The sequence below is a fragment of the Ictidomys tridecemlineatus genome, chromosome 3, assembly GCF_052094955.1.
Source record: "Ictidomys tridecemlineatus isolate mIctTri1 chromosome 3, mIctTri1.hap1, whole genome shotgun sequence".
Classification (NCBI taxonomy): domain Eukaryota; kingdom Metazoa; phylum Chordata; class Mammalia; order Rodentia; family Sciuridae; genus Ictidomys; species Ictidomys tridecemlineatus.
The window spans coordinates 60,206,872-60,233,916 of NC_135479.1; the positions used below are offsets into that span (position 1 = coordinate 60,206,872).

General features: G+C 34.5%; 1 protein-coding gene across 29 annotated transcripts in view; it reads left to right on the plus strand.

Moving 5' to 3' along the window:
• Ncor1 (nuclear receptor corepressor 1) overlaps positions 1-27,045 on the plus strand; it is a 156,431-nt gene that overhangs the window by 51,233 nt on the left and 78,153 nt on the right. For 19 of the 29 annotated variants that reach the window (XM_078042927.1, XM_013365441.4, XM_013365445.4 and 16 more), the window contains 10 exons: positions 2,820-2,933; positions 8,207-8,263; positions 8,827-8,879; positions 9,195-9,221; positions 11,239-11,305; positions 13,720-13,892; positions 15,006-15,096; positions 18,207-18,385; positions 18,921-18,975; positions 19,546-19,647. In XM_078042927.1, coding sequence (XP_077899053.1) covers positions 2,820-2,933; positions 8,207-8,263; positions 8,827-8,879; positions 9,195-9,221; positions 11,239-11,305; positions 13,720-13,892; positions 15,006-15,096; positions 18,207-18,385; positions 18,921-18,975; positions 19,546-19,647 — 918 coding nt within the window. The remainder of the gene's footprint in view (positions 1-2,819; positions 2,934-8,206; positions 8,264-8,826; positions 8,880-9,194; positions 9,222-11,238; positions 11,306-13,719; positions 13,893-15,005; positions 15,097-18,206; positions 18,386-18,920; positions 18,976-19,545; positions 19,648-27,045) is intronic. The other 10 variants (XM_078042935.1, XM_013365448.4, XM_013365449.4 and 7 more) reach the window with 1 other exon arrangement.

Sequence of the window (27,045 nt, forward strand, 5' to 3'; positions counted from 1 at the left end):
AGAGAGGGAGAGAGAGAATTTTAATATTTATTTATTTTTTTTAGTTCTCAGCGGACACAACATCTTTTGTTTGTATGTGGTGCTGAGGATCGAACCCTGGCCGCACGCATGCCAGGCGAGCGCGCTACCTCTTGAGCCACATCCCTTGCCCTATATATAAAATTTTGAAGGGTAAAAAATACACATTATTTTCAAGCATAACCAGAATATTTATGAAAACTGATCATCACAATCAAAAAATTAACCAGAAATTTCAAGACTGTACAAAAATCACATTCTCTTGCCATTATAGAGTTAGAAATCAACCAAGAATAAACCAGAAGAAATCATATGCCTGGAATTTTTATAAAACAATAATTAATGCACTGGTCAAAAAAATTGTGATGTACGTACGATAAAAAGTTTTACCAATTAAAACTTGTGGAATGCGGCTAAATGGAGTAAATGAAAGAAAAGAACTAAAGCTAAAAGATTAATGTTTAAGTACCCAAGGTGTAAGACATTATAGAGTAAAACCAAAGAAAGGAAATAAGAAGCAGAAACATTACACAGAAAATATAATTATAGGGGAGGAGGCTGGGGATTAGCAGGGATGGTGGAATATGATGGATATCATCATCCAAAGTACATGTAGGAAGACATAAATTGGGTGTCAACCTATTTTGTATAGAAACAGAGATATGAAAACTTGTGGTATATATGTGTAATAACAATTGTATTATAAAAATAAAAAAAAACCAAGTACATGTATAAAGACATGAACTGACATGAACATACTTTATACAAAGATATGAAAAATTGTGCTCTATATAGTAATAAGAATTATAGTACATTCTGCCGTCGTGTATTTAAAAAATAAAATCAATTAAAAAAAAAGAGAATACAATTATATTCCCCCCACAAAAAAATTCCCCAAGAAAATAAAAGCGAATTTTAAAAAAAAGTTGAATCATTAGTAAAAATTTTCACATGCAAAAGTAAATTCATACTAGATGCAATTGATTTTTATCACTGTTTAAATTCTGCCAAATGTTCAGATAATTAAAATCTGAAACTATTTGAGAGGTTAGAAATGGTACAATACAGGCTGAGGTTATAGCTCTAGTGATTTAAAACTAGGATAAGTAAGGTAGGTAAAATTCAGCACAATTAATGTAAAATTAATATAGAAAAATAAATAGGTGAGGACGGTTTGGGTTTCTTTCTTGTGTGTGTGTGTGTGTTATTTGTATGTATAATTTGTGTGTGCGATGTTATATATTAATTTATTTTTAGCCTTTCAATTATAATGATTTTATCCCAGGGCTATTGAGGAAGAATGAAGTATGATTTCCCTAGGATTATTTATTCCTTAACAGGGATTTTAAAAGAAGGCCCTCTAAGCAGGAAAGAAAGGACATCATTGAAGATACTGCACCCACAAAAATGATCTCAGGATTTCAAACATCTTTCTTTTGCTTATAAAATAACAGACCATAAGGGTATTTGGAACTCCATAGTGGAAATGTTCCTACAAGCTTCTCTCTTGGCAGATTTTTAATCCTTTGATTTAGGGGTGGTCTGACTTAAACAGGACTGGGAGCTTTTACTACTAGTCTTACTTAGTAGTATAGATATTTTTTCCTTTAGGCCTTTTAATGGACCTAACTTTAACTTAAATCCTTTTTATTATCTTAGGCAAGGGATATAAGCTTATATCTATTCATGTGGTTGTTCGTTGAGCATTTACTAGGTTTCAGACATTGGTTTGTGTGCTGTTTGAAAAAAAAATTGGGTAAAGCAGACAAGTTCCTGCTTCACTAATAATAAGTAATATTTACCAAACATTTACAGTTGTATTATGCTTTATATATGAGTCATTTAATCCCTTTGGAAAGCTATATGATTAGATTGTATCCCTACCCCTACTTTACATGTGAGTCGTCTAGATATTGGCTTAAGATTAGAGCAAGAGGGCTAGGGCTGTAACTCAGTGGTAGAGCACTTGCCTAGCATGTGTGAGGCACTGGGTTCAATCCTCAGCACCGCATAAAAATAAATAAATTAAATAAAGGTATTATGTCCATCTACAACTAAAAATATTAAAAAAAAAAGATTGGGGCAAGAACCCAGAAAAGTTACTAAAATCTCACCACATATAGGGAGACTCTAAGGCTTAAATTGAGACAATAATAAAGTAAAAGATTTCTGCTTTGTAACTGCTCATGTCAGCAGTCCAGTGCCTCTCGACTGGAGCACTATAAAATATAGTGATTCAGGGTTGTGGCTCAGTGGTTGACTGCTTACCTAGCATGTGTGAGGCACTGGGTTCAGTTCTCAGCACTGCATGTAAATAAAGATTCAGCAACTAATAAAAATATTTTTTTTTAAAAAAAGAAGGGTTCAGGGATGCCATAGTTGTACTAAGTTAAGGATTAACCCTCAATCTCTTTTCTACCATATTATTTCCACCAGATCTTATATATACTGTGTGTCTGTAATAGTTTTTTCCAGTGCCTTCAAAAGGTCTTGAGATAGAGGTACCTAGTTATCTTCATGAGTATTAATTTCTCTTAATGGTTTGCTTTAATTTATCAAAATTATAAGATGTTTTTCCTTAGTTTCATATCTGTCTATCTTAGGGTGATTTATGTTGTTTAATTATTAGTTAAAACAAATCTGATTATCTTTGAATTTGGTCCATGAGACCTTCATAGATTAAATGGCTATCCTACAGAATCAGTAAGCAATGCTCAGTAGCATATGTAATCTCGGGTGGTTAATTACTGGTTGAGGTGACATGCAGCAGATGTCTGACTCTTCCTTTCTGGGTCTCTTAGCAACAGCTCGAAGAAGAAGCAGCTAAACCTCCTGAGCCTGAAAAGCCTGTGTCCCCTCCTCCTGTGGAACAGAAACACCGCAGTATTGTCCAAATTATTTACGATGAGAATCGGGTAAGCTTATGCTGTCTCTGATAGCACAGGCCTTTATGCACCCTTGACTGTGCCTTTTCTGTTTTTGAATTTGTTCCATTTCAATTTTCATTATGTTAAAATCCTATTTCTATTTTACATTATATATTGTAGATATACTATTTAATGAGTAGAATTTTATCAGCAGTTTGTCCTATTATGTAAGTACCAACAAGCAAATTTGATTATATTTAATATATAACAGCTTTTCTGTAGGTTGTTTTTCACTTCTTTTTCTTTTTTAATAATTAGTTTTTAGTTGGACACAATGCCTTTTGTTTTATTTTATTTATTCATTTTTATGTGGTGTTGAGGATCGAACCCAGGGCCTCACATTTAGTAGGTGAGTGCTCTACCTTTGAGCCACAACCCCAGCCTGTTTTTCACTTCTGAAGTGGTACTTAATACCAAATCTTGATAATATTTCAGTACAGATAGGCCTTGGATATGGAAATGAACTTCATTATCATCTTCAGGATTCATAAATAGGCTTTGTTAAACTTCAGTTTTAAAGTTTAAGATTGACTTTGACCTTTAAGTAGACTTTATTTTTAAAATTTATTTAAATAGTTCTTTTTGTATTCTTAATTAAAAATGTCATGGATTTAAGAAAGCTAGGCCTCAATTCTATAAATCATTTTTGTATGACAAAATCAATTTTGGGCCAGAACCTTGTCCAGAAACTAGCAGTTAAAGGGAAACTGATTTCACCTCAATATAAAGAAAACATTCTATCAAAGCTGATAAATTGTGACTTCCAGAAGTTCTCAATACAAAAAAATGTTAACAGGCTTTACGTATCATGGAAGAAAACAGGCTTCTTAGCTGAAAGTTGATCTTACAGTAAAAGTTGAGATTGTTTCAGACTATTTGTTTTGTAGTGAATTGATTGATCAGAGTCTATAACATTATAATAGCCAGATATTTTTTTAAAATTATTTTTAGTTGTAAATGGACACAATACCTTTATTCTGTTTATTTAGTTTTTTTAATGTGGTGCTGGGGAATGAACTCACTGTTTCTAGAATGCAAGGCAAGCTCTCTACTACGGAACCACAATCCCAGCCCCAATAGCCACATCTTAAAGAAAATTTGAGTTTAAGAACAGTGACTGGGGGCTGGGGATGTGGCTCAAGCGGTAGCGCGCTCGCCTAGCCCGGGTTCGATCCTCAGCAGCACCACATACCAACAAAGATGTTGTGTCCGCCAAGAACTAAGAAAAAATAAATAAATGTTAAAATTCTCTCTCTCTCTCTCTCTCTCTCTCTCTCTCTCTGTCCCCCTCTCTCTCTCACTCTCTCTTTAAAAAAAAAAAAAAAAAAAAAGAACAGTGACTGTTAGAATTGGGCGCCATCAGGCAGACCTGTAAACCCACGGAATTGGGAGGTAGGAGGATCAGAAGTTTGAGGTCAGCATGGGCAATTTAGTGAGACCCTGTCTCACAATTTAAAGAAAAACAGCTGTGGATGTAGCTTAGTGTTAGAGTGCTTGCCTAGCTTTTGTGAAGCCCCACAATGGGGAGGAAGGGAGAAAGGAAAGGAGGGAAGGAAAGAAGGAAAAGTACCTGTTGGCTCTGCATTTAGCTTAGTAATAGACTGTTTGCCCTTTGCATATACAGAGTCATGGTTTCCATCCATAGCACCACAGGAAGGGAGGGAGGGAGGAAGGAAGGAATTAGTAATTCAATAAACATTTATAGATATGATCTTGGGCTCAGATATGTTTGTATGTACAGGTAAATAATTGAGTCATCAGTTATAAATACTTACATATCGTTAGTGTTATAGGCAGGTTAAATGTAGTGTTATAGGCAGGTTAAAGAAATATTAGTTTCTTGCTGAGCTCAATATTGGTCCATTTTATTGAATAGGTGGAGCAATACATGAAGATAAATCCAGTGAAGGTAGAAGGCAGTAAGGGAAGTGAGTGATGAATGTGCCGTGTTGGGGGTGGGGGTGTCCAGTGTAGACAGTTGCCTTCTTACTTAAAAGAAATCAGAAATAAGGGGTCTTATGTGATATCTCCTGGTGTTTAAGAAATACTGTGTATAACTACAGAACACTCTAATGGGCTGATGGGCTTCACTGTCAGTTTGTGACCTCAGGGATAAAGTAAATAAGAATTAGAGCTGAATGGAAATTTATAATTTAGTATAAAACATTTTATAAAATGTTGACCTCCCTCCCCCACACGTGCACACACGTGACAGGGCTTGAACTCAGAGGCGCTTAACCACTGAGCCAACCCTTTTTTTTTTTAGAGATAGGGTCTCATTAAATTGCTGAGGGCCTCACTGTTGAACTCGAGGTCCTCCTGCCTCAGCCTCCCAATCTGCTGGGATTACAGGTGTGCACCACCATATCCCGCAAATGTTGACCTTTCTTAAAACAAGTTAATTTTCAAATAGATTCAGCTCAGTATGTTTACTGGTTGGTTGAGTTCTTTAAACAGGCCTTGTCTTAAACAGTTTAAAGATTAGTGAATTCTGTGTTTGCTTCATTGGGATATGGACTGAAAACTATCTGAAGAAGATGTGATACTCTAATTATATAGATGCCTTCATTGAATAGCGTAATAATGTTTCTTAATGCCCATTAGCAAAACTTGAAAACTCCTTTCAGGCCTCTTCTTTCAGTTTTAGCATTTATATTTTGATATATTTGTGCTCTAAAGAACAAAAAATTTGAAATCTTATATTTTTAACTCATAGAAATTGTGGAAGTCATCTTTTTAATTTTTTCTTCCTTCTTCACCCCTTCTGTTGGGGGCTGAACTCAAGGCCTCTTCCATGCTAGGCAAGTGCACTATCACTGAACTACATCCCTGACCCTCATATGCTTTCCTAAATATACCTTGCTACTAGTCATTTGTTGTAGTTGTACCTCTGTAGTTCTAGAATCAAAGTGGGGGCTCCTGGAGGGAAAGAGAGAAGAGCTAAGCTGGATGTAGAACACTGAATTTCTCCCTGCTCACTTTCCAGTGCTTTCTGCCTTACCTTGCTGCCTTTTATAAGGTCTCCGCCGCCTCTGCAACATTTTTTTTTTTTAATAACCTTATCTGTTTTGATACCATCAGCAAAGATAGATGGAACAACGGTGAAAGCACATCTCTCATTCCTTGTGTAGCAGTAGTCTTTGCTGGTTGGAATTAAGCTGAGTGTATCTTAAAGAGATGTCAACCATTATCATGTTTAGGAAATTGTTCTTTCATTTAAAACTTAGTGGGAAGAAGAAAACTATCCAAAAGAGAATGTTAATTTTAAAGATGGCTTCCTGAGAGAAGTTGATTCCATTTGTTTTAATTTTCAGACTGTTTAGTTTCCAAACAGAATATTCTCCTGTAGTATTTTTAACACTTTGATTTGCTATTTCTCTACTCATTTGTAGGTTTCAAAAAATATTTGTAAGTGCTCTGATTTCAGAATAATGACACATATTTGAGAGAAATTTTCAAAAATATTTGTTTATATTTTGACTGTAGAGTTTATGAAAGTATATGATAGTAGAAGAAAGGAAGGTGTTTACAGAGAAGTATGCTTAAGGGAAGCAACCTCCTCAGGCCAGTTTCTTAGGAACTGACTTTTTCTCTCCCTTTTTCAGTTATATATGTAAGAATATCAGTCCTACCTCCTAACCATGAATCTGGTCACTTGCATCACTGCACCTATTAGCTTAACTTGAGCTTTCATCTCACATAATTATTGAGTCTCCTTCCTTCAGTCTTTTTTCTTTCTAAGTCAACTTTCATAACCGTTGCCCGTAACATGATTGTTTAAACAAAACTTATTTTGCTCTTTTGGGATTTTTGGTATTGAATCCAGGGCTCCACATATGCCATGCAAGTACTCTGGAACTGAGCTATATCCCCACTTTTTATTTTATCTTGAAACATAGTCTTACTAAGTTGCCCAGGCTGGTCTCAAACTTGTGATCCTTCGGAATGAACCACCCAAGTTGCTGGGATTACAGGATTGTGCCCAGCTCAAAAGAAACCTTTTGATTATTTCCCACTTTCTACACAATAGCCCAAATTTTATTTATCAGTAGTTACATGTCTACTTGATGGCCTTTGCCCTGACACTCCTTCCTTAATAATATCCTACCAGAACAGGTTTTGGATGTTCCCTTGATGTTGTTAGCACCTTTACCCCACTGTGTGCCTTCAGACAGTCCAGTGTTTTGCCTTTCATGACAGTGGAACCCACTCAGACCCCAAGACACAGTTCAAATATCATCTCAATGAAAATTTTCAGGGCCCCTCACCCTCCTGCACTTGGAATGATATCTTATTCTGTTTTCTTAGTGTCTATCGAGTGCCTGGCACATAGAACATACTCAACATATGTTGGAAGAATTAATAACTTAGATCTGTAGACTTAGAATGAAAAATGCAATGCGGAAATGCTAGGGTTTTTAAGTTTTTTTGCCAGATATTGATAGGTTAGGTAGTACTTTAGATTGTGTTACTTTTAAAAATGGTGTGTTAAATATAAAATTCAATATTTACTTACTACTAGTATCAAAATAGCTGTTTTCTTTGTTGTTGAGCTATTACGGTTTGCTTATTACTAGAAAATTAGTTCTTTATATACTTTTAATTCAGAGATTACTTGGGTTTACCACAGCAAATATTGGCCACTTTATGGTATTTTATGATTTAAAGTTTTGTTAAAAGATAGAATGTGTTAAAATATTTAGAATGTTTTGGAGGGTTTATTTACAGTAGTGAATCTTCATCCCATCTCTCTAGATTCTTAATATTTATTTGCTTCTAAGAACTTGCTTGGGCTGGAGATATAGCTCAGTTGGTGCTTGTCTTGCATGCACAAAGCCCTGGGTTCGATCCCTACAACAATAACAAAATAACAAACAAAAGAACTTGCTTACATATTAGGCATCACTTTCACTATACATAATCGGCTTTGACTGAATTTAGTAAGGGGAGCCATGAAAATAAAATTAGAGAAGATTTTAGCCCATAATATAAAAGAAGAATATTTGGAAGATAGGATAAGTTGAGCTATAGATTAGTCTTAGATAATTTGAGTTTTTTTTTTTTTTTTAGACAGGGTCTCACCAAGTTGCTGAGGATGGCAGCAAACTTGCAATCCTCCTGCTTCAACCACCTGATGCATTGGCATTATATGCATGTGTGAACATGCCTGGCCTGAGATATATATTTTGAAATAGGTAGTGATTTTGCTCTTGGCTAATATGATTTTTAATTGTTTCATATAATAATGTCTTTATCTCCAGAAAAAAGCAGAAGAAGCTCATAAAATTTTTGAAGGTCTTGGCCCAAAAGTTGAACTGGTAAGCAATTTACTTTTTTTTATTTCCAGAACTTTGTGGGGTTTTTAAAAAGTAACTTTTCTTGTGATGTAACAGAATATAAACCATTTATTTTGAGATAAGTGGGACGTAGGTGGGCAGGGTGGTAGGGATGTAAGTTTCAAGTGATAGTGAATGAACTTGGTTCTCTTTGCAGATGCATATTTCTGAGTATGTTTCTGTCTAAGCAACCACTTAATCATTCAGGTAGCAGGAGGAAAAATAAAGAAATAGAAAACTCTTTGAATTTTATTGTTAAGATTAAGGCAGTATTTTAATCTTCCTTTGCCTTTGAAAGAAAAAATATCTATGAATAGGCTTATTTATTATAGGATACATTGGGGTTTGTAGACTTTGTTACAGAAGTGCTGTTTTTAGGAGTTGGGGTAATTCAGGGAATCCAGTTGTCTGGATGATTCAGTAGGTCATGTTATGGTATATACCCATTAGTACTTGACCTACGCTTATATTAAAATATTGTTTCTTTGTCTCTTCCTAGACATATGTACAACATTTTATACGTAAATATTTGATTTATTTTATAGCCACTCTATAACCAGCCATCAGATACAAAGGTGTACCATGAGAACATCAAGACGTAAGTATTTATCATCTTTGGAGTACTTCAGTTAAAAACCATATATTCTATTAAAAAATCATTTTTATGTTATCCGCTGACATTATTACATAGTGTAGGTATGTTTTAGATTTGTGTAATTTGCTATGTTATCTTCCTCTGGCTTCTTGGGGGTTGGGGTAACAACTTTGAGTTTCCGAGGCCAAAAAATGAAATAAATTATTGCATAAAACTAGCTGGTTTTATAATCTGCTAGTAAAAAAGGTGGATACTTAACATTGAAATGGCTTACCTTGAGGCTTGAATTTTTTGCCTCCTGTTTTGTCTTTTTTTCAGTGGAGTACCTGCAAGGCGCATGATGAAGTAAGATAATGAAGCTTTTTCATTTAAGACTAGTGATGACACCGTCCCCCACCAAGCCACATCTGCCATTGCAAAGTAGAAGTGCCACGGATCATTTTATCATTATTCAAAATCCTATTCTAGGGAAATCCCTTCCATGACTCTTGCTAATGACGGTATTTGTAGACCCTTCTGCCATTTAATGTCCTGGTGCCTTGGAAGCGCTCAGTCACCTCATGTGGGTGAGGAGTCTGCTCCAGAATGTAGTTTGCTTAGCCTTGCTCATCTGAGTACCAGGCCTTTATGGATGCAGATCTTGGAATAAGAAAATAAGTGAAAAGAAAATCTTAATTTCTTGATCTGATTGAAGTAAGATAGGAAGCTAGATAGGTATCTTTATTATTTTTTTAAATTATCATACTTGAAGAGCATTTTAGGTGACTTATTCTTAGTTTGTGACAAAAATGTTGATATTTCTACTTTATATGTTTTATTAAGTATAATCAGAATATTATAATTATTTACTAGTATATGAGCACATTGCTATTTATATATATTTTTTTCTTTTTTTAATTTCTGAGAGTGTGTGCAATAGTTGACTACTTTGCAGAACTGGTGGCAAATATAATTTGCATGGTAGTATGCATGAAAACCATTTAAATTTGAATAATTTTAACTTTTGTTAAGTGTTCATAATGAAAGTCATATACTTATGAATTTTTCTGTGAGATGCTGCTATGGTCTTGAGAACCTATAGAAGTAGATTAGGCAAAACTTAACATATATTGTTTGGAACTGTTTGGCTGTTTTAACATCTTTAAGAGAAGAATAGGAGGTAAAATCTAGTAGGCTACTTTTATTGACTTTTTCCCCCCACAAAGCTTCAGTTATATTTGTGTTCTGTCTTTTCCCCTCAATATGAGCTGGAGAGCAGCTCTGTCTTTGAATTGTTGCCTATTTAATGATTATCACACTGTCCTGAAATGGGTTATTGACTGACTGACTTCGTTTAAATTCTTAGGAAACATTTTAAAATGTATTTATTGATTGCCATTGCTTTTAAGTTGCACATAATTACAGTTAGAGCAAATTGAATATATCTATGGTAATGCTGCCACTGTGTGTCACCTTTAGAAATATTTACTCGGCTGCATGCATCCATATAAATCGTTCAGTAGCTGTTTTTTCATCACCGTCATTTGCTTTGTATGAAATAGCAAATGTACCTTTTAATAATTCTTTTCATCTCTTGGCTACTTTTTCATATAGCCAGCTCCTGATTGTCCATGCTTATTTGAGTGGAGCCAGTGTCACTGTTAGTCCCGAGTGGCAGATAATCCAAAAAATTACTTCTACTTGCCTTGGCTTTGTATTTATATTTGAATAATCAGCTTGAAATCCTTTCTCGAAGTAGGTGGGGTATAAATATTTATATTTGAACCTGCATGTCATTGTTTTTGAAGGTCACAATGCTTCCAATTTAAAAAGTGAAATTGTTACATTATGATATAGGAGAAATCTTCCTGTCTTGTCACATCACCCTCCATTACTTCTTAGAGTGGCTTGTGTCATTTCTTTGAGAGAAGAAAATCTTCTGTTTAAAGCAGAAACCACCTCTCTGTAAATATATTGGTATAAATTCTCACTGGAAGGAGGCCAGTCCTGTATCTGAGGTAGGGAGGTACCTGTAAAAGCTTCCCTTTTACCTCCAAAATGTATTTATCACCAGAGTTCTTAAGAAGAACCAGTAAATGTAATTGTAATTTAAAAATAAATTATATGCCTTATTATTGGATGTAATAATTGAAAATTAACTATGTCATCTTGGTGTAGAATGGGAAGAATTTTAGTTCCAATTATTGCAAAAATTATAAAGTCTTATTTTGCAGGGTGAAAAAATTAGCATTAACTTTAATTGCATCATAAATTCTTAAGTGATCTTTACCTGTTGTTTTCCAGTGTGTCTGGAAAAAAAAAGTGAAATCATCCTTAAATGTGCTTTTTCGTAATGTCATGCAACCATATTTTTCTCTTCTAGAAACCAGGTGATGAGGAAAAAACTCATTTTATTTTTTAAAAGAAGAAATCATGCAAGAAAACAAAGGGTGAGGTCCTATCCTTGTTAACTGAAATTTGTACAGCTTTCCCATTCATGCTCATTCAGGCATTCAGTTTTCCATTGTTAATGACAACAAATGCTGATTTTTAAAAGTAACTGAACATGTGACTTAAATATAAATATAATTCTAGTTTTTAATACCACACTTAATATCATTATCAAATTAATTTCATTGGTCATCCATGTGTAACATTTTCATCTAGCCAAAAGAAAGAAAATGGTGAGTAGTTAAAAAAAAAAAAAGACCACAAAAGATAAATAGGATGATCTACATTAGTCACTTAAGCCTCATACAAATGTGGGTAAGTTTTAGTCATGCCAATTAGACATTGTTATTTTTTCTTGAAACTGGGTCAGCAAGGGTTCAGCTTTTTCAAATTCAAATGGTTTTTTATATTTAATTATATGGCTTGCCTTCTGAAAGTTTTATGGTTATAATCATAAAAGTTATAAAAAATACATGCTTATATTATTATTTTCATATATATTCATTACTAATTTACAGATAAACTGTTGATATATTTAAATTTAGATTTTTAATAAACTCTTTAAATCCACATCAGAAATGAGCTTTGTACCTTACACTTAATCACCTGACAATGTAATGAGTTGTAAGGCTCAAGACACAGAAGCTTGTATTTGATGTAAAATGTTCTTTTGATGTTCTAATTTGCCAGGCTAGGCCTTCAGATACTGTCTTACATTACGGGTCTTGAGTTTTTGTTTTGCCAAGAACATACAAATACTAAGTAAGAAATTAGTTCATGTGTTTTTTTTCTGTCCAGTCATTCTGTTGTTATTGTGGTACTTGCTAAATCAGCTCTTTGGTGATACAGTTATAGGAGCATAGACTTCACAGAATAATTATAAAGTTTATGTGTTCACTAATTTGCTTAATAAATATTTATCGGCTGTATACTGTGTCTCATATTATTCTACAGTTGTGAGCAAGACAATCATATCGCTTCAGCTTTAGAGAGCAGATACATTAGCAGGCAGGTTTAGTATTGTGATCATACTGTGATCCTGCACGTACAGATTACTATGAGAGCATTTAAGAGGGAACACCTGATGTGAAACAGGCAACAACATTACATAGGAAAACCAATACTCTGAGGGAATGATTAAGGGAAATAGGACTTAGTATGGTAGGCTCAGAGCTACCTGGAGTGTAGACTGAGCTGGGGGGTGGGGGTGTGGTGAGAAATGGGACTGCTGAGGGAAGCCAGGGCCGGTCATATACTATCTTGTAGGTTACCTAGAAGACTACATCAGATCCTGATGAATTCTACAGTGAGGAGGTATAGTGTTCAAGTTGTATTTTAAGAATTTACATATGGCCACATTAAGAGAGCATGGAAGGACTAGAGATGTAGTAGAGGGCTTGCCTTATATGTGAAAGGTCCTGGATTCAATCCCCAGTGTTGCATTAAAAAAAAAAAAAAAGTGCATGAACGTAGGCAGTTTTAATCTGGTGACCTGGATTAAGGAGGTAGCAATAGAGATGAAGAAAAGCTGAAGTATAGAAACACAGATAGTAATTTAAAAGAATGATTTGGGATGTGGGGGTTGTGGTTTGGAATGGGGTATGAGAAAGAAATATTCTCTTCTCCAGTGCCTGTTTCTTGAGATGACTGACGTTACCAGTTTTTTCTCAGCCCATTCTTGCTTTTCTCTATCCATGTGTTGTCAGATGTGTATGCAGTTCTGTGTCCACAATGGGAGGCTCTTCTGTCGTCTTTTTTCTAGAAAATGGAATCATAATTCATTTATTTAACTCTCAATTTTACATATTTCAGTGGATTTCTTTTTTGATAAAGTATGACCAATTTCTGCCTTCCCCATTCTTTTAAAAATGTTTATGTAGCATGTATTTATAATAGCAAAAAAGTACAAACAACCACAAACTTGTAACACTAGAAGAACAGTTAAATATTCGTGTTTTCTCTGACAGATCGGAAGAAAAACAACAAAATGTTAATATGGTTGCCTTTGGGTGATTGGTCAGGTTATGAACAGGTTAGAACTATTTACATGTTTCTGATTTTACTTCTTTTTTGTTTTGACAATGAAGACATGTTATCAGAAAAAAAAATAGCTGGTCAGCTACTAGTAGTAGGTTATCAATTAGTTTATTGATTTGTGTAGTCTTTTTAAGTGTTTACTCAAAATTCCAGGCAACGTATGCCATATATGTTGATCTTCAGTAGGAAGCAGGACTCCCTTTCTCTGCTTTCAGATCAAAGACAGCTTCTCATTCACAATTGAGCCATAGGTCACTGTAAAAAAGTCACTGTAATTTGGACTTAACCTTAGGAAATAGAATTTATTTTAAAGTATTAGGTTTGTCAGTGTCATAGAGTTTAGTTTAATTATTAATTTGCTGCGGGTGTTTATTAGGAACAAAAAATCTGCCAACGTTATGATCAGCTCATGGAAGCATGGGAGAAAAAAGTGGACAGAATAGAAAACAATCCCCGGAGGAAAGCTAAAGAAAGCAAAACAAGAGAGTACTATGAAAAGCAGTTTCCAGAAATTCGAAAACAAAGAGAACAGCAAGAAAGATTTCAGCGGTAAGTAGTAGTTTTAGATATTTAATGGTTGTGATGTTTTCCTTCAGATCACACTTGCTCTTTGACAATACTTAGTATTTCCTTAATCTGATCAATAAGAAAGTTCACAAGGAACTTTATGTTGAATGTAAAACTTAATTACCAACCAACCAATAGAGTTTGTGTTAGTGAATTTAATTGTGTTCCCCCCCCCCACCATCTCCAGCCCAATGTTTAACCACTGTTTTGAATCTAATATGAGTGACTGTTTGGGAATTAATTCTTTAGTTCTTTGAAAATATTAATTTCTTTGAAAATGACAGTTAATAAAAATAGAACTACAAGTCCCTTATTAATTACCAGCATAATCAAACAGCATTAAATTGATAGCTAGTTAGAAATGGTTTCATTTTGGTAAATAGTTTCTGATTTGTTTTTACTTTTAGAGAAAGATATTTTGCAGAGGTTTTAGTTTCAGTTTTCTTCTTCATTGTTTTGTTTAAGAGTCTTGTAAGCCCCTTACGATCAACTTTTGTGAGGGATGTTGGTTATGTTATTTTGCCTTGTTAATATGTTTAATGTATTTTTCTAAGTCTACACCTGTTCTTAAGAAAACAGACAAAAGGAGTTCAAAGCCAGCCTCAGCAAAAGCAAGGCACTAAGCAACTCAGTGAGACCCTGTCTCTAAATAAAATACAAAATAGGGCTGGGGATGGGGCTTAGTGGTTAAGCGCCCCTGGGTTCAATTCCCAGTACCAAAAAAAAAAAAAAAAAAAAAAACAGACAAAAGACTGCTATTTGAAATGAATAAGGATCATTAATACTGGTATTTTTTTTTTAACAAATTTCCCTTGCATTCTGCTGTAGTGTATTCAAAAAAAGACAAATTTCCCATAACTAGTTCTGTCATTTGAATGTAGACATACAACCTTGAAATTTCAATCTTAGCACTTAAATTTGTTATTAATTTAATAGATGACTGAACATATTATTTAAATGTAAATTACTCAGCATTTTAGTAAATCAACTTCAATTTTTTAAAAAAATTCTATTTATAAAAGTAATCTGTACTAATTTAATTCATACATCTTCTTTATGAAAGGCTTTTAAATATAATTTCTTTCTCATATTCAGAGTTGGGCAGAGGGGCGCTGGTCTTTCAGCCACCATTGCTAGGAGTGAACATGAGATTTCTGAAATTATTGATGGTCTCTCTGAGCAGGAGGTAAGAAAACTGATTGATTTAATTCAAGTTAATCCTTTAATTATTAAAGTATTTCAGCCCTGTAGCCCAGAAGCTAGGGGTAAATGAATTTATTATATACAAATAAGTATATAAGAGAGGGAACCTTAGATGTTAGGATTATTCCAAAGTCTATGGCGAATCATTGAAAGGTTTTAAACAAGGGTTAAACTCGTAGTATTATTTTACAAAGATGCCTTTGACAGCAGTAAGATCTAGAGAGAGAGAGATAGAGCAGTGGTAGGTCTATATATGAGGGGACTAATAGGTGAGAGTCATAGAATGTAGAATGAACAAGATGGATGTATTCAATGTGAGGTAAAGAAGACGACGACTACAAAGGGACTCCTAGTTTCCAGATTAGACTTTTGAGCTGGTGGTGTTATTTCCTAGAGTAACAAAAAACATGTGTTTTACAGATGATCGTATGTCCTCCAAAGGGTGCTTTCCAGGCAGATGGGCCTGGGAGAGAGTTAAATTGGAGAGAGCTAGATATCAGAGTCATCTATGTGCAGGTGAAATAGCCCCAGGCAAGGAAGGGAACATAAAATGAAAGGGCAGACAAGTGAGCTTATGGGGATTTATTTATGAACAAAAATGTTGTTTTACTAATTTTTCAATGACAAGGCATACTTTTGTTTCTCAGGCATTTTTTTTTACTTGAGTCAAGAACAGAATTAATAAAATGATGAAAAAATTATTAGAGACAAGGGTATACATTTGAAGTGTATATCATTAGGCCAAACAGAATATTTCCACCCTTATTATGCTTCCTCACTTCCCCAAAACAGAAATAACCAATATTTAGTTAATCTCACTTAATTTTTATTATGTATATATCTTTTTGTTAATATTTATGATCATCTTGAGCATCGTTTTCATGAATGTAGTTTTTATACCTTTGAGGCCATCTTTGAATTCCCAGTGTTTCACATTTAGTAGTATATTAATTAGTAAATGCAGATTAAGAATAATTTTCAGAACTGGTTGTGGTGGCGCACGCCTGTAATTCCAGTGGCTCAGAAGGCTTAGGCAGGAGGATCGAGAATTCAAAGTCAACCTCAGCAAAAGCAAGGCACTAAGCAACTCGGTGAGACTCTAACTCACTGTTAGGGATGTGGCTCAGTGGTCGAGTGCCCTTGAGTTCAATCCCCGGTACCAAAAAAAAAGAATAAATTTCAGCTCCGAACATTGAGTATTCTGTAGCTAGATTCAAATCTCTGTTAAGATTGGTCCAGGGGATGGGGCTGGGGCTCAGTGGTAGAACGCTCGCCTAGCATGCGTGAGGTGCTGGGTTTGATCCTCAGTACCACATAAAAAAACAAAATAATAAAATAAAGCTGTTGTGCCCACCTATAACTAAAAAATAAAATGTAAAAAAAAAAAGATTGGTCCAGAAGCCATCACTATCGAGTTTTGCTGGCTTTGATTTTATAATATAGCTTTTCTTCAATCATCAATTACTGGATCTCCTGAAGTTAAATTAATTACTAGTGAGGTAGAAAGATTTTATTCAGATTTTATCTTTGCATAGATAGCACAGAGCTCATTTTTATCATTCTGTTTTATAGACACAGTTTCTGTGAAATTTCTTTCAGGATGAGAAAATAGCTATTGTACAGTTTGTATTGATATTTGTGAAAGGAGTCCATCAGTATTTTCATATGGTACCCTGTTACACATTCATGATCAAATAAAACTATATCATATGTTCTTACAAATTGTTATTTTTTCAAGGAATTCTTGTCACACTGGCTCTGAAGGAGGTAGAAGACTCTGTATCTAAGAGTTCTGTGAGCCAATTTAGATTTCATATTGTTGTACCGAAAGAGGCTTTGCAGGTGTTTTTTCCCTCTTTTCTTGATTCTGATATTTTGCTTTCCCAAGGAACAGATCAAAAATAGTTTTTGGTTATTTATAACCTTTTAGGAACGGTTATAATATTCAGTTGTAAAGACATAATCCCACACTTCGTGGGATTTTGTTCAAGCATTTCTGTGCATTGTTATGTAATGTTGAGGTCCTAGCCGTTCCTATAGGCTTTTTTTGAGTCACCTAACACAGTGTTCTAGAGCTCATAAACCTACTTTACCTCTATGTAGGCTCAGTGAGGTATACTTCTTTTGAAATACATTCATGTTTCTTGTCCTTGGACAATTTTACCTCAAACCATAAATACGTATTGTATGTAATATTGCATAAAATTGGGGCAAGTAGATTTTTCACTTCTCTTGCAGCAGCATACTCAGGAGCTTTAAAACATAGCCACTTATTGCTTTAAATTCACCTCTGAAGCGCATGATTGTAATGACATCCATCCCTTGGAATTTGTAGCCATAATTTCTGCAGTGATAACTAAATCTTATTAAGTTTCTTTGCTTGTTTTTTTATTTAAGGATTCTATTAGGGGAACATCTAGAATCGTTACAAACTAGTTTATTAGTTTAGGGGACTTCAAGCTAATGTATCTGTCTGACATGCTGGTGTTTGAACTGATTGAAAGTACCCCATGATTTTAGAGAGTTTATGTTGGTTTAGGTGATTTAAGATAGATGACTTTTTAAGATTTTGATGCTGGTTTCTTATTTTCCCATTGTGCTCTAAGATGTAATACAGTCTAATAATGCATAAAGTCATGACTTAAATGAACTTAACATTATTTTGCATCTTCTACAACTAAAATTTCATTCTCTTCCAAGTATCAGTTTTATTTAAGTAAAGAATTCTTACCAAAGTAGTTGGTTATAAAAAAAAAATGTGGGGTTGAGGATGTACCTCTGTGATAGAGTACTTGCCTAGCATGCCTGAACTCTGGGCTTGATCCCCAACATTAATTTAAAAATCCCAAAAATGATCCAGGGGAAAAAACCACAAAAAACATACTCTTTGCTTTTATAATTAGTTCAGTGAATATTTACTAGATTTATAACTAATTATCATATTAGATGCTGTGATATATACTGCTGTTGTCATTAAACTACGTGAGATTTTTTTTTTTTTTTTGTCCAGACCATTAGGAGAGTTGGTTTGTGGCCCTTTAAAAATTTCTAGTTTAAGTTTTATTCTAAGTAAGCTGCATTTCTTTTTTGCAGAATAATGAGAAACAAATGCGGCAGCTCTCTGTGATCCCACCTATGATGTTTGATGCAGAACAAAGACGGGTCAAGTTCATTAACATGAATGGGCTTATGGAGGACCCTATGAAGGTTTATAAAGATAGGCAATTTATGAATGTTTGGACTGACCACGAGAAGGAGATCTTTAAGGACAAGTAATTTAAATTTTAAATTATTCTCTAGTAGAAACTTATATGTAATAGTATTTAGCATTTACTTGTAAATTGAACTTTTTCCACAAAATCTTGACCCCATTTTGGCATTGGAATGGATTCTATTGAGAAGTAGAAAATATTGATCTTCCCATAGGTTCATAGATAGGAAAATAGGTAACAGATAAGAATTAGGGATGGGGAGTCATTTTATGAGAGATTCCCAAACTTGGGTGTTATTTAAATCACTTTAGATATGGTTTTTTAAAAGTACAGATTTCTTTGCCCTACCATAGACCAATCTAATCATTTCCTGATGAATGGTTTCCAGAACTTTGCCCTTTAAATCTCCAATGATTCTGCAATTGTTACTCAAATTTGCAGTGAGGAATCACCAGGAGTTAGTCTGCACATAATATTTCTTTTTCCAAGTTTTTTTTCTTTTTAAGTTGTTAAAATGTTTGTGTGTGCGTGTGTTTTTGTTTTTGTTTTTTTTTTTTTGTTTTTGTTTTTGTTTTTTATTTTATTTTTTACTCAGGTTTATCCAGCATCCAAAAAACTTTGGACTAATTGCATCCTACTTGGAAAGGAAGGTAAGAAATGGTTTGCATGAATGTTAATAGGTTTGTGGATGTTGTTATTTTGGAATTTTTGTACTCTAACAAGCAGTAGTAATTAACTAGAATTGATTTTTGTTAAGGGCTTTATACAGAAAAGATTCTCATGTCATAAATATAACAAATATATATAAAGTAATAATTTAAATTACATTAGATGTCCTAAGCACAGATCTAATTTTTATGGATAATGAAAGTTAACTTTATATTTCCCTAAAAACACATAATCACACTGCTTGAGTTCTGATTTCCTCTGCATTTTTTAGTGTTTTTGAACAAACTATTTAAAGGGACGTTTACTTACTAGTTAATAAGAAAATATTTGAATGTTTCTGATAACTTTTCATATTTTTAACATAATTTGGATTAAGTCAACAGTTAACTATCAAAATAATGTATTTTAGAGCACTAATATATGCCTTAAAATATTAGCCATGTATATTTTCTCTTAATATAAATTAAAGAATAGTAGTATTTTTCTTGAAAATATTTTTTTAATTTAAGACATTTTATTGAATTCTCAAAAATGAACTACTTTCATTACAGAGTGTTCCTGATTGTGTTTTATATTACTATTTAACCAAGAAAAATGAGAATTACAAAGCCCTAGTGAGAAGGAATTATGGAAAACGCAGAGGCAGAAATCAGGTGTGTCTCATTACTATGCGAAGCTATTTCAGTATTGATGGAAATATGGAGACAAAAAAATTATTTATATGCTAAAAAAATAAAGAGATAACGGGAACCTTGCACTGCATATATACTTTAGAGATTCATGTTTTTATTAATCAGAATGTTAGAATTATTTTGAACTATTTTGAATGTATTGTAAATATCTATTATGATAATTGGAAAAGTTTTATGTCTATCTCATCTGAATCATGCATTTCAATATCAATGATATCCATGTAATTAAATATGAGACCTTTAGTACCTTACCTAATATACTGTCTTTAGCTAGTCCTTTTGTATGAAAAGGGAACAGGAAGTATAAGGGAAAGACGGATAGCATGATAACCAGAGTAGAGGATTGTTTACTGTAATGCATGGGAACTGATCTTGTTTCAGATTAACTTTATTTGTGAAGTTTAGATAGTTTAACCCTTAAAAGCTCTTTATTTTTTTTCACAAATACAAATTTTCACAAGTTGCAGTTCAGTCATTTGGAAACTGCTTTCCCAAAAATAACCAGTTAGCAGCTGTCACAGCTATTATATGCATTGCCAGTGGAGCTGTTATACTAATGCTCATTGCTGTCCTCATTCAGATGGATGTCATAGTGCATACTTGCGTGTAGAACCCTAACAGCTGCTCACTGTTAGCATTCCAAGTCTCTTCTGGTTTCCTTACACAGTCACTCTTTCAGTGTGGCAGGGTCTTAGCCCCTCCCTTCCCTTGGGAGCTCTGGTCACCAGATTCGAGTATTTTGATTCAATTCTCTTAATTTTTCAGAGCTATATCCTTTTTTATGTTTTATTTCCCTTAGGACACTGCCACTTTCCAAGATGTGATTGCATGTTCTTCAGAAGCAGTGTTTTTTTTTGGTTAAAAAAATATATAGGGATGGGCTGGGGTTGTAGCCCAGTGATAGTGCACTTGCCTAGCATGTGTGAGGCACTGGGTTCGATCCTCAGCACCACATAAAAATAAATAAAAGAAAGGTTTATCATAAATAAATAAATAAATGTATATATAATGAGAGAGAGAGAAAGGAGAGAGAAGGGCTGAGGTGGCAGAGCTTTTGCCCAGTATGTGCAAAGCCCTGAGTTTTCTCCCCAACCCGGGTGGGGAGTAGAAATTATGGCTTGTAAGACATTTTTAGTGGAGTGGGGAAGCATTACACTGAGTTAAAGACGATTCTTAGGAAGTGAGGAAATGGTAACAGCACAGGTGTACTTTTTTTTTAAATTTGTTTTAAGTTTTTGGTAGATATTTATTTTATTTATTTTTATGTGGTGCTGAGGATCGAACTCAGTGCCTCATACATGCTAGGCAAGCTCTCTAACTGCTGAGCCACAACCCTAGACCACAGGTATACTCTTACATGTAGATGTTGTAAAGAGAAGTAGTTAAATTGCTTGGGATGGCTAGTAAGGATCAGAAGAGAGAAAAAAGGACATGCTTTTAGTTTGGTTGTAATAATACTGTAGAGGTAGAGATATCGATGATTATAGAGCTCCCATAAAGATGTACTAAATGAAGAGGAGCAAAATAACTATTGGCAGTGAGATAAAAAACACAGTTTCACCAGAGATGGAAGTATTGCCAGGATTTTGTTCCTGCTTCCCCCAGAGAAAGTGGAGTCAATATATTCTTTAGCTAGACATCCTAGGGACCGTATACATTTTAGACAAGGTTCAGCTATGCAGTTTTAACGGTAGCTTTATTCTTAATGACAAAACAGTTTGTTTTATTTTATTTTTTAGTTTTGTTGTTTGTTTTTGTTTAGTTTCAGAACTTATGTTACTGTTGAAATTTTTTCAGTCCTACATACTGGACTAAGATGATACTTACTATACCCTATTTATGCCAGTAATGTAGTAGCCTGTTGCCTCTGATGAGGAGGAGAAAGCTCCATTAGAAAGTTGGTGGAGGGAGTCTCTGTTATTCTGAAATATTCATTTTTCAACCTAAAATTGTGTGGGACACTATTTTGACTTCTATCTGTGGTACACTAGTCTTTTTTAATTTCCAGACATATTATTATTTCCCTCTCACATTTCTTGTCCTATATTGTATTGTGCTAGTGCCTCTGCACTGCCTCAGAATGTATTTGCAGGGCTGTGATTTGCCACATTCACGCTCACTTTAGCTGAGCCTTATGATGGTTGCTCCCAGATAGGCTCAGATTTGGTGTGGTCATCCCTTTCGGCAATCTAGTCCTGCCCTATTAGGTTTTCTTTGTTTGTTTGTTTGTTTGTTTTTAAATACCAGGGATTGAACCCCAAGACACTTACCCACTGAACCCCATCCCCAGCGCTTTTTATTTTTTATTTTGAGAGAGGGCCTTGCTAAGTTGCTTAGGGCCTTCCTTTGAACTTGTGATCTCCTGCCTCTGGGATTACAGGCGTGCACCACAGTGCCTGACCCCTATTTACTTTTAAATTATTACTTGGAAGAATTTTTGTTTTTTTCTTTCGTTCGTTTTTTTTTTTTTTTTGGTACCAGGGATTAAACCCTGAGCACTCAACCACTGAGCCACATCCCCAGCTCTTGTTATAATTTAATTAGCCACATCCCCAGCTCTTGTTATAATTTAACTCACTGAGTTGATTAGGGCCTTGCTAAATTGCTGAGAGTCACTTTGAACTTTCAATCCTCCTGCCTCAGCCTCCGGAGCCACTGGGATTACAGGACTTGAAGGATTTTTTTTTTTTTTTTTTTTTAGTTTTATGTTTCTCTGGCTGTTTCACTGGGAATTTGGGAGACGAGGGAGTTAATGATGGGCTTGGACCATTGTCTCAGACCAAAAGATTCTTATTTCCATTTTAAGAATCGCCTAAGCATTTAAGAATGCTTGTGTGCTTCATTCCATTTATTTGTGTCAAAATGATGAGAAGTTTTGCAGAAATTCAAAGGTTTGGTTTAAGGACTTGGGCTTTTTTGCAGAAGATAATTTCAGCTTTCTGTTGTGATGTGGTCACACTGGCTGCTTTGTTGAAAATAGATTGTAAGGAGGCAAGAGAAGAATGAGACCGGTTAGGAGGTTATTATAATAATTCCTGTGGCTTGGTCAAGATTCTATTGGGGAGGTGGGAAAACTAGTACTTACTTTGCAGGATCAATGATCAGTTACTTGGTATTTTTTAAGGTAAAACCAAGAGGTTTAATTAGTTTCTGGATATGTCTAAATGAGTGAGAGAGAGAGAGAGAGAGAGAGAGAGAGAGAGTGTGTGTGTGTGTGTGTGTGTGTGTGTGTTTATGCTTTTGAGGATGGAAACCAGGGCCTTTTGCATGGTAGGCAAATACTGTACCACTGAGCTATATGCCTCCTAGCCCATGGATATGTATTTTTGAAGGTAAAGCCAATAGGTTTTGCTGGATTGACTGTAAGGATGAGAGGACCATAATCAAGGAAAACATCGAGTTTTGAATTGTGGAATTGCCTTTTGCTATGATAGGTATGACTGAAGAAGGAACAAGTTTTGGATATGACTGAGTTTGAAAGACCTGTCATATGTCCAGGTAGCAATCCAAGTTAATGTTTAAGTGTTGTGACTAGTTAAATAATGTAAATTTAGAGCATGAGAAAAAGATCTGGATTGGATATATAGAGTTCGCTATATAGAAAAAATTCAGAACTACCTCTTTATTAAAAATCTAGTTATGAGGTTAAATTTTTTTTAAATGAGCATATCACCCTTTTGATTACCATGATGATATATACAGGTAACTGATTTGAGAGTCATTTTACTGACTTATTGTTCAGTCAAGCTTGAATCAGGAGGATTATCTCAGGTAACCCCAGAGTGACTGTGGCAAATTTACTTCAAGAATCATTAGAATTGTGCTGAAGTTTGTGCTTGATCCTTTCAATTTTTGATTTCTTCCTTGTGCCCTCTTCCCAACTTCCTACCCATAAGAGTAATTTTTATTTAGCAGATGAATGTATAGTATGCTGTTGACTGAATTATTCCAAGTTTATCAGGTTTGATTTTTTTTTAATCAGCTATTACTGTGGGGAACCTTTCATATTATTTACTCTGAAAATGAATTTTAGATCTTAGAATCATAGGGAAATTAGATTCATATTTTGTTAAAATTGTCTTCAGATAATTATTGGCAGAAATTTTAACTCTTCTCATAATTCTATTTTATTTGCTCAAAACTATTTTAATAGTTCAACTAGGTAGCATCCTGTGAAGAGTGAGGGCAGTTCTTTATATATTTAATAGAAGAAATAAATACGTAATTGGAGATTGAAAGCCAAAACCACTTATAAGTGTTAGTAGTTGGAATCTATAATTATAAATAACACGTCAGGTAGTAATTTATTTTTTTGTATGAGGAATATGTTCTTTTCATTACAAGTAAATTTTTCTTCCATTAGGAAATGCTGTGCTTTCCAGCTAAATACTGTGCAGATGGAATTTCTGTGATACCTAATATTAACCAGCAGTGTAAAGCCGGTTACTGTTAAAAACCACATTCTTCATTTCCAAATACTTAGTTTCTTTTTATAGGAATTTGTGTTTTTCTTTTATGCTAACACCATTTCCCCCTTTATGTCAGCATTTTTTAATTCTTCAGATATTCAGAAACATACACCTACATAAATGTAGCAATTTTGAAGTCATTGGTAAATAGGCACTGATTCGAAATAATATTTTAGATGTGTTTAAAAATTTGGTATAGCTTTTGACCCCAAAATGCTTAATCACTCTGTACCCAGGAACTTAGTTTTTATATCTGTGAGAATGGGAGAACTAATGCGTACTTTGCAGATTCAGTGAGAACTCTGTGTGTGTGTGTGTGTGTGTGTGTGTGTGTGTGTGTGTGTGTGTGTGTGTAAAGTCTTGGGAGTGTAGTGTGAAGCACATAAGGAGTATCTAATAGTTGATTTCTTTATTGCCATCATCATGGTGTGGGTTGTTTTTTCAGTTGACAGCTTTCATTCTTCAGAAGTTAGTCTGAAAATTCATTTGGTCTTCAAGGCATTTGTTATTAATGTATTTGATATTTTTTTGCTTGAAGTATATTGAAAGGAAATATTGCCCAGTTGTAAAACAACACTGCATCTGTACACTTTAAGTTACATATTCTTGCTTGTTCTTAAATTTAGTCATTTTGTTTCTTGGTAACTTAGTGTGTGCTAAGTGGGAATTCATCTATTTTTTTGTTTTATAGATTTGGGCATTTTAACATACAAATAGAGTGTGTGTGTCTGTGTGTTAAGAATTCAGTTACATAGAGTAGTGATAAAGTCTCAGTATTAACTGTTATTTGATGTTGCTATAAGGATCTAACTGGATCCTGTTTGTCCCTGATCATGTTGCAGTGTACATACCTTTCTTTTTTTTATTTGAATTTTCATTGTGCACTTACATTTGTAGTGAATAACTTGTTGATGGAAGTATTTCATGTTGTGAGAACCTTCCTAACAGAATGACAGTTGTTTTATTAACTCCATAAATATTGGGCTTAAAAGGAAGGGAAACCAGGACAAGGAACCACTGGGAAGCCTTTGTCTTTCTAGAGAACTTTTAGAAAGATTGGGCCTCTTCTGCTGTAGCCAGCCTATAGAAATGGTTGAGGGTTTTAACATGCAAACTCCATCCTATACCACCAGATTGGTACTTCTCTACAGATTTGCTTGAAACAAAAGTAATCCTAACCACCTCTTTAAATGAGAGATGTTCGTTATTTTCTTTAATGTCAGTGGCATGTGTTGTGATAAATGTTTGTGCAGATTGTCCATAGGTAAGATTTAATTTTCTGCTGGCTGTGCTTACTCAATGTTGCCTGCTCAGCATACAGTGATGAGAGGTTCCACTGGAGAGGTGCCTTGTATTTGACCACACTCTAATCTAGCAACTCTGTCAGTTTCTTTGGATCATTTCCACACTTTAATTAGAGCTGGGAGCTACAGCCTTCTTTCCATGACTGGTTTAAGCAGGTGCTACATTTGCGTCTCAGTCCCTAGGACCAGGGAAGAGTAGTCATCTATTGGTTGGATTTCAGAAGGGAATGTGTGGGATTGCTTACTTTCTTCAAAGCCCTGGTTGCCTTTAGAAGCAGTAAAATATAAGGGGAATAAGATTGTATGTATCAAGATGGACTCAAACTAAAAAGCGTCTTCACAGCAAAGGAAACAGTAAGAGAAGAGAGAGCTTACAGAACAGGATAAAATCTTTACCACACACACTTCAGATAGAGCACTAATCTACAGGATATATGAAGAACTCAAAAAACTTAATACCCCAAAAACAAAATAACCCGATGAACAAATGGACTAAGAAACTGAACAGACACTTCACAGAAGAAATACAGTCGATCACCAAATATATGAAAAAGCTTTCAACATCTCTAACAGAGAAATGCAAATCAAAACTACAGGGATGCCATCTCACTCCAGTCAGAATGGCAATTATCAAGAATACAAGCTACAAGCAACAATAAATGTTGGCAAGGTTATGGAGAAAAAGGTGCACTCACACATTGTTGGTGGTACTGCAAATTGGTGCAACCACTCTGGAAAGCAGTATGGAGATTCCTCAGAAAACTTGGAATGGAACCACCATTCGACCTAGCTATATTTCTCCATGGTTTATACCCAAAGGACTTAAAATTAGCCACATCAATGTTTATAGAAGCTCAATTCACAATAACTAAACTATGGACTCAACCTAGGTGCCCTTCAGTAGATAAAGAAATTGTGGTATATATACACAATGGAATATTACTCAGTATTAAAGAAGAATGAAATTCAATAGGTAAAGAAATTGTAGTATATATACACAATGGACTATTACTCAGTATTAAAGAAGAATGAAATTACAGGATTTGCCAGTAAATGGATGGAACTAGAGTGAAATAAGCCAATCCCAAAGAAAAGCTGAATGTTTTCTCTGACATGCAAATGCTAATTCACAATAAGGGCTGGGAGGCAGGTGGATAGAGGTACTTTGGATTAGCAGGGGAGTGAAGGAAGGGGAGGGGATATGAGGGTAGGAATGATAGGGTAATAATGTCCAATTCATTCTACTATGTGCAGATAATGAGTACAAGACTGGTGTAGCTCTACATCATGTATAACCAGAAGAATGAGAAGTTATACTCCATTTATATATAATTTGTCAAAATGCATTCTACTGTCATGTATAACAAATTAGAACAAATTTTTTAAAAAAAGAAAAAAATTATATGTATCACCCAGGACTAAAGGAAATTTTAATCTCTTTCCTTACCATCTGCTCTGTTGACATCTCCCTTCATACCTTCATACTCTACACCAATTTCTAGGTTACACAGCTGTGTTAGTCAGCCTTTCATCACTGTAACCAAAATACTTCACAAGGACAGCTTAGAGGACAAAAAGTTTAGTTT